The sequence below is a fragment of the Octopus bimaculoides genome, chromosome 24 (assembly GCF_001194135.2).
Source record: "Octopus bimaculoides isolate UCB-OBI-ISO-001 chromosome 24, ASM119413v2, whole genome shotgun sequence".
In the NCBI taxonomy this organism is placed as follows: Eukaryota; Metazoa; Mollusca; class Cephalopoda; order Octopoda; family Octopodidae; genus Octopus; species Octopus bimaculoides.
In genome coordinates this window covers 9368437-9377331 of record NC_069004.1, presented here as the reverse complement: position 1 = coordinate 9377331, position 8895 = coordinate 9368437, and the positions used below count along the sequence as shown (strand labels likewise).

General features: G+C 36.6%; 1 protein-coding gene and 1 long non-coding RNA gene across 9 annotated transcripts in view; one reads left to right on the top strand and one right to left on the bottom strand.

Annotated features, from left to right (window-relative positions):
* The window catches only part of LOC128250663 (uncharacterized), a 31867-nt gene that overhangs the window by 9186 nt on the left and 13786 nt on the right, over positions 1 to 8895 (top strand). The gene's annotated exons all lie outside the window — the stretch shown is intronic.
* LOC106883162 (clavesin-2) overlaps positions 5044 to 8895 on the bottom strand; it is a 108696-nt gene continuing 104844 nt past the window's right edge. For all 7 annotated transcript variants that reach the window (XM_052976170.1, XM_052976167.1, XM_052976168.1 and 4 more), the window contains one exon: positions 5044 to 5167. In XM_052976170.1, coding sequence (XP_052832130.1) covers positions 5059 to 5167 — 109 coding nt within the window. In that variant the 3' untranslated portion in view covers positions 5044 to 5058. The remainder of the gene's footprint in view (positions 5168 to 8895) is intronic.

Below are 8895 nucleotides of genomic sequence, written 5' to 3'. Positions count from 1 at the left end.
ATATATATATATATATATATATATATATATATATTTTTCTATAATTCAAAAATATGTGTAGTAAAAAAAGACATATACTTAATACACAGGCAAACAAAAAACACAGAACTAAATACACTATATATATAGATACATATATATATACACTATATATACACACACACACACACACAAGGTTTATTTATATATCTTTTTAGCATTAATATATACCAGTAAACAGCTAAAGTCAGTTAAGCTTCCTAATGTTTGTGTATGTATGTGCGAGAGAGAGTATATGTGTGTGCATTTATATGTATGTATGTATGTTTATTTTTATGCATGTAAAATTCACAGGAAGAGCATCCAGCTGTAGAAAATCTGCCACAATAAATTTTGTCTAACTCATGCAAGCATAGAAAAACGGACGTTAAATGATGATGATGATGTATGTTCCTTTTCAAGTGTGTCTGTGTGCATGTGTGTGTGTGTGTGTGTGTGTGTATATATATATGTATATATATGCGAACATATTATCCTCCATTTTCTAATAGATATATATATATATATATATATATATATATATATTTATTTCTATCATCATGTATATGTATATATGTATACATGTGTATATATGTGTATACATGACTGTGTGTGTGTGTATGTATATATATATATATGTATATACACGTGTTTGTGTGTGCATGTGAGCCTGTTTGTGGAGTTGCGGAAGAGAGAAGACAAAAGCAGGGAGATATATAAATGTTATCCTAAAGATACATCAGGAAGTGTTCTCTGCCAATATATGAATGATGGGAGACAAAATACATCAAAGTGAGGCTATTAGCCAGAGTTTAGTACATCACCATCAGCAGCAGCACCACGACCACCACTAACCACTATCTATACAGGTGCCAAAACTGTTCGCTCATCCCCGCTCCCTACACCACCAACACTACCACAAACACTCTCGGCCGCTACCACCTCCATTGCTAACACCACTGCCTGCACCCCCACTACCGTCAGTACCACTGCCATTATCACCACCACCCACACCATTACCTCAACATCCACCCTCTACTACTACCATACTAACCGTCATCACAACACACCTCTTGCATTATTACCGCTGCTAATTACACTTCCACCGCTACTACCACCTTCACTATCACTACCACCATAGCAACTGCTACCACTCTCATCATCAGTATATATATATATATATATATATATATATATCTACTATCAACACATAAACCACCACCACTACTAATAATAATAATAACAAGAGCACTCAGAGAGCGCAAACGTCTGCCAAGGCAACACCAAAGTCCTCGCAATGATTAACCGGAGATGATTTTTAAAATGAGAATATCTGAAATTAACTTGACTGCTCTCACAAACGAGAATACTAAAAATGAACCCGACTGCTCTCAAAAATTAAGTAAAAAATCTGGAAAAATATTCTAGAAGCCTTGTCCAGTACTAGATTGATCCCCAAATGTAATCTGTTCATGCTAGTCATGAGACCAAACATTCCTGAAAGTTTCATCCGAATCCATTCAGTGGTTCTTGAGATATCTTGTCCATGGACAAACAAACCAACAAACAAACACAACTGAAAACAATACCTCTCCCTTAGCAAAGGCGGAGGTAATAATAATCCTTTCTATTATAGACAAGGCCTGAGATTAGATTGACCCCAGTACTCAACTGGTACTTATTTGATTGATCCTCAAAAGATGAAAGGCAAAGTTGACCCTGGTGGTATTTGATCTCAGAACGTGAAGGAAGAGGAAAAGCCACTAAGCTTTTGCCCAGCTTGCTGACCATTGTGCCACCTTGCCACCTTAAGTAATAATAATAATAATGATAATGATAATAATCCTTTCTACTAAAGGCACAAGGCCTGGAATTTGGAGGGAGGGGACTAGTCAATTACACCAACCCCAGTGTTTCACTGGTACTTAATTTATCGACCCCGAAAGAATGAAAGTCAAAATTGACCTCAGCAGTATCTGAACTCGTGTTAATGATTCTGCCAGCTCACTGCCTTTCTAATAATAATAATAATAATAATGGTTTCAACTTTTGGCACAAGGCCAACAATTTCAGGGGAGCGTGTAAGTCAATTATATTGATCCCTGTTCTCAACTTGTACTTATTTTAGTGACCCTGAAAGGATGAAAGACAAAGCTGGCTTCAGCGAAATTTGAGCCGAAAACGTCAAGACAAATGAAATACTACAAAGCATTTTGTCCAGCATGCTCATGGTTCTGCCACACTACTAGGCACCGGACACATCCTACATAAAACATTTTCAATACAGTAACAATAAGAGCATCACAACCAAAGCGCACAGAGCTGTGCTCGGTAGCGCAGTGAAAGCCCGTGATAAAAATAAGACTACTGAATAATAATAATAATAATAATAATCCTTTCTACTAAAGGCACAAGGCCTGAAATTTTGGAGGAGGAGGAGAACAGTTGATTACATCAACCCCAGCGCTTGACTGGTACTTATTTTATTGAGCCTGAAACGATGAAAGACAAAGTCGACCCAGGCAGAATTTGAACTCAGAACGTAAAGACAGACGAAATGCTGCTTATTTTTTCACCTGGCATGCTAATGGTTCGGCCATCTTGCTGCTTTAATAATACAAAATAATAATCATAATAATATTTGAAGCATCCCCAGTCATTTCTACAAACATTTAAACAGAAAGAAGACGGAAAAGAGAAAGAATGAGTGAATGCAGGGAGACACACAGACAGACATTTTCGGTTACACACACACACAGTGTCAGAGTGAAAAGAGAGAGAGAGAGGGGGGGGAGAAAGAGAAAGACACAGAGAGAGACATACATAAGTATACACACACACACACACACACAAGCAGACAATTACAGATATGCACATAGAAACAAACAGATTCAAACATGCAAACCCATGTACATAGATAGACATATTTAAAATAATATCCTCCCCATATTTATATGAATAGGGGGGAAGCAAGTAAATAAAAATGACGTATGTGTGTGTGTGTGTATTTAACTAAGGCAGTCTGCCATTACTTAAAGAGTTCCATGAGTGTTTGATCAATCAGTCGACCATGCTGGTCTATAATGGGAAAACATCCTTTTACTTGAGAATGGCGTCAGGATTTCATTGTTTCATTGGTTAACACAGACCACATGAGTCACATGGAAACTATATTTGCAGTCAATATTTAGCTCAAATGTGGCTTAATGTATCAAATCATTCACTAACCAATTTATCAGCACTAGATTCAGCCAGTTTGTAGTTCAAAAAAATCTTTCTGATATAGGAATGTGTTTTGAAAACATGAAGTTTGTATTTCTCTGCCTGCAAGTTTCTTCTCATGTTTTTAAGCTATGGTTTGGTAGAGTAAGAATCATGTTTTTTTTTCGGTTGCATATAGTAGGAAACATGTAGGACTTCACTTTTGCAACAATGTTCCATCTTATTGTGATGCTGCTCTGTCTTTTAAAAACATTTGATGAGCTAACTTAATTTTTAGAATGATAATGCAGGGTTGGTTTCAGGTCAGATCTGACCAGTTTGATCATAAAATAGGCAGAATATTTTAGCCAGACATGGCCAGTTTAACCCTTTCCTTACTGTATTTATTTTGAGGTGCTCTGTGTTTCTTTCAATTAATTTTAAATATAACAAAGAATTTAATAAAATAACTTAGTTATAATTAAGCTAGTGTTAGGAACAGAAATTGTGACTAAGGTTTGGTGGAAGATTTTAATTCAAAACTTATGGAAACAAGACATTTATACTACAGAGCGAGAGCCGGTTTCAGCCGGGTTGGTATTGAAAGGGTAAATTACAAAGTGGCTGGACTTAGCCCAATAAAGATAGCAATGTAAAGCAAAACTGAACAAGTCAACTATAGTTACTTCTCAAACCTAATCCTTATCTAAAGAGAGAAATGTTCTCATCATTGTCATCAACCTCTAGACATTACTGTCTCAAGCTCCAAGACTCAGAGCTGGTTACCCAGTTTCTATAGCATATAAGTGGTCAAGGTCACAACATTTCTCTTGAACAAGATGCCAGTCTGTTGACGGGTATTTTATTTACAACTGAGTAGACTGGAGCAATGTAAAATGAGGTATTTTCCCCTGACCATCTGGTTTAGGAATTGAAACCATGATCTTGTGACTGCGAGTGTAACACCCTAACCAGTAGGCCATGCAACTTTATCTATATAAGACAGTGGGTACCAAGAAACCTGACATGGAAAACTTGAGCTGAATTTTAAACTAACGCACAAGTTTATTATCAATTACAGTTATTTCTCCTTAAGAAAACAATGTTATTTTTCAGTCGTGAATAATAGTATTTTACACATGACTTATGTGGTCTGTGTGAACCAATGAAACAGTGAGATCCCGACACCATTGAATTAACAACTGTTTTTTTTCTTCTTATTACAGTCCAATATGTTTGACTGAATGACAAAGCATTTGTAAAATTTTAAGTAATGCCACAAGGCATCAGCTGAATAAATATAAATATGATCTATGCAGCGTATTGAGTACTTTTTGTTTTGATCAATAAATAATGCATGTAATATGTGCATGTGTGTGTGTGTGCATCTGTGAGTGAGAAAGTGTATGTCTGTTTAAGAGTGTGTGAGTGTATGTGTGTGTATATAGAAATGGTATTTAAATGTCAACCATGTCATCCTTTTGTTCTTTGTTCAAACATGGATGTATTGTGTTTATAACCCACCTTTCCCTCTCTAATATATATATATATATATATATGTACATACGTATGTATACACACACACATACATACATACACACACATGTATACAATATATGCACACATATATATGCATATATATACATACACAATTTTCCTCTTCTGTAGTAAATTATTCTCATCTTTTGTGTGTGTGTGTTTGTTGTGATTGTTACTGTTATTGTCATTATTGTTACCATTGTTGTTTAGCCCTATAGAGACCTATGATCAAAGATGTTTCTGAAATAGCAGTCAATTCTATTATTTAAGACATATTGCACAATATTAAAATGAAGCAAATTACATTGAGTAATGTAGTCTTTGATATACTATGCCTGATGATAACACAGGGATGGTCATGGCTGGAATGCTTTGATCATAGGTCAGTTTGAACAGGGTAAACTCAGGGCTAAAATAACAACAAATTCAAATAATAAATAGTCCATAGGAAGATAAGCACAGACAGACAGACAAACAGATAGATAGACAGACAGAATCTTTCCTGAAAAAGGCTGAACTACATTTGTGACATGCCAGTAGTCATGTCTATGGATTTATTCAATGGACACATTTATATAATTGAATTCTCATCAATGATTAGTATGCTGTTATATTAATAGGTATACCTAATAGCTGTTAGTAGTGGCATCCAGTTGGCCCTTCCAGCCAGAAGCCTTACTTGCCTTCAGAATTCTGATAAAAAAAAAACTATCAATCATGCAACCAGAAATGACACAGCTTACAAACCTCTGATAGCCTGAGAGGTCATAACAGAGAGTGGGGGTCAGTGGTACTAGTCTTGTAGTCAGTAGCTACAACTTCCAATATACTGTTGGTCAAAAACACAGCCCACAAACCTTTTTGTCAGTTAACAACGATTAGGTATGTCTGTTAATATAGAAGCATACTAATCACTGATTGGTCAATGAGAATTGGATTATATTAATTTCTCCACTAAGTAAATCCAAAGACATGAGTTCTCATCACTGACATATCACAAACTGTAGGTTAACCATTTTGAAATATATTTACACAAGCTCTCATCCACAGATCCAGCCTCATATTGCATTCAATGCATTTTGAAGTAGTGATGTCATTAACAGATGAAGACATACTGTGTACAGAATGTTGGTGCACTGGGTTGTATGTTGTGTGTTGTATGGTATGTGTTGCATATTTTACTGTTGTAGGTTATGCATTGTGTGGTGTGTGTTGTGGTAGGTTGTGTGTTGTTGGGTTATATGTTCTGGCATGTTGCATGTTTTGGTATGTTGTGGTAGATTGTATGTTGTGTGTTTGTTAAACCATCCCTGAGATCTCCTTTGAAGCAAACAGTTTGAGTTATAAACCAGTTTGTAAGCTGTCAGATACAGCTGAAATCTAGCAGAGAGTCGCCTCCTGTGATGTCTGCAATTCATCCAGCACTGTGAACACAATGCAAACTGGGAAGGAAACATGGTTTGTTGACAAGGAAGAATTAACAAATATTATTCTCCTACCCCCTTACTCTTATTCTTTTTCATTCTTCCTCCTTCTCTCCTTCCTTCCCTCTTTCTCTATCTTATTCTCTCTTCTCTCTTCCTTTCTCTCTCTGATTTTTTTTTTTTTTTGATTATTTTTGTTTCTTCTCCCAAATCAGAGAGCCTTACTAATGAAACAGACAGGTGAATTATGCAGATATAGGGGTTGGCAAGGGTGGGAAGTTGCTGAATAAGTTTGGTTGGAGAGTGGGTAGTGGTGGTGGTAGTGGTGGTGGGGGAAGAAAGTAAGGTTTTGGTTTCTCTCTCAGATTGAGTTAATCTGGTAAATTCTAGAAGCTCATTGATGTGAGAGAAAAAAAGGAAAGTCTCCTTCGTGTGAATGGTGTTTATCTATGTGTATAGGTGTATACATGTGTTGTGTATGTTGCACATATGTTTGTCTTGTGTATGTGTGTATGTATGTGCATTAATGTGTGTTATAGGTATGTGTCTTGGTGTGTGACTGTGTTTATGATGAATTGTTTACATGTATATGTATGTGTGTGTTGTGTATGTATGTTGCATATACGTGTGTTATGTATGAGTTAGATATATGTTTTGTATAATGCCAATACTTGTGTATATATTTATGGATTGTGTGTGGATTTTTATTTGGAAATCAGATCACAGCCGCAGGCTGAGGTGATGGGTAACTACTGGACAACGAACAGAGAGATCAGGTGTTCATATCAGCAACAATGACAACAACAATATAATCCTTTCTACTATAGACACAAGGCCTGAAATTTGGGGGATGGGGTCCAGTTGATTACATCAACCCCAGTGTTTCACTGGTACTTAATTAATTTATTTATTTTTTTCTACTTTAGGCACAAGGCCCAAAATATTTGGGGAGGGAACCAGTCGATTAGATCGACCCCAGTATGCAACTGGTTCTTAATTTATCAACCCCGAAAGGATGAAAGGTAAAGTTGACCTCGGCGGAGTTTGAATTCAAAATGTAGTGATGGGTAAAATACCACCAGGTATTTCGCCCAGTGTTCTAACAATTCTACCAGCTCACTGCCTTAAACAACAACAATATAATAACAGCACCAATGACAACAACATACAACAACAATGGCAACAGCCTTGAATGGTAGACCTTATCTGCTGCGCCGGTTCAATACCATTCTCTGGGCCCCTTGGGGGCTTTTAACAGAGTCTACTCTGTTATAAGTAATTGGAGCAAAGTCTCAGACTGAGGAGAGAAATCTTCCTTCTCTACCACCTCACCCACCAGTTTAGGGACTCTGGAAAAGGTCACGAGTGTTGTCCTTTCATTCTCTGACTAAGTAATTGAAAATAGCATCGTGGTCATCATCATAATCATTGTCATTGGCGTCACCATCACAGAATACCACCACCACCGGCACCACCACCACCACCACCACCACCAACAACAACAGTTGTAGCAGTGGTAATTCTTCAACCAGAAATATCATCATCAGCATCATCATCATCATCATCAATAACAACAGTTTAATATGTGAATATGTGTGAACCTGTGTGTGTATATATATATATATATATGGATGTATGCAAATCAATGTATTTAGATGGATGTGTGAGTGTATGGTGGTAGTGGCAGTGACGGCGGTAGTGATGGTGGTGGTGGTGGTGGTGGTAGTGTGCATGTGCAAATAATAATGATGATGATTATAATAATAATGGTGATGGTGATGAAGATGGTGATGGTGATGATGATGACATTTTCTTTATGCAAACACAGTTGTTTTTAGAAAAAGAAAAAACTATCATATTTAATTTGTATTATGAGGTTGAGATGAGAGAGGAGTGGGGTAGGGAAGAATAATTGGAAGGCAAGAAAAGTGATTGGAAAGAGAAGGGGAGAGAGGGGCAGAGGGAGAGAGTTAAAAAACAATAATTGAAAGGTAAGCAAAGTGATTAGATAGAGGGAGAGGGGGGAGAGGAGAGAGACAGTGGAGAAGGGTGAGATAAACAGACAAGGTGAGAGAGAGAGAGAGAGAGAGAGAGTAGAAAAGAGAAAGAGGGAGTAAGAGATATAGAGGAGAAGAGAGAGAGAGGGAGAAAGAGAGACTAGCAAGTGGAGAGGGTGAAAGAAAGGGAGAGAGGGAGAGGCAGATAGACAGACAAAAAGTTATGCATAATAGAAAAAAAAAACCCAGAAAAATCTGTAAAGAATTGAAAACAAAAAAAAGAAATTATTGGACAGAAAACAGAAAGGAAGCCTTACTCTCCTCTCTTCCCCCTCCTCACTCCTTCCTGCCACATAAAAAAATTTAAAAATTGCAACTTTTTCTCTTCTTTTTTAATTTTTCTCTTTTGTTTAATCTATTTAGAAGTTTGGGAAGAAAGGGTTTTGATAAGATTTGAGGTTATTGCAGTGAAGTTCTTTAAGGAGAGACACTCAACAACGGAATGAATGGAGGTTGAAGTGCTTAGAAAAATGGGGGTCAATTGTCACTTTAGTTTTAATAGGTGTGTGTGTGTCTGTGTGTATACGTGCATAACTGCGAATGTATATGGATGTGTATGTGTGTGTGCGTGTATGAGCATAACTATATATATATATGAATATATGTACAAGTGAGTGTGTGTATAAGTATATATATATATATATATATATATATAT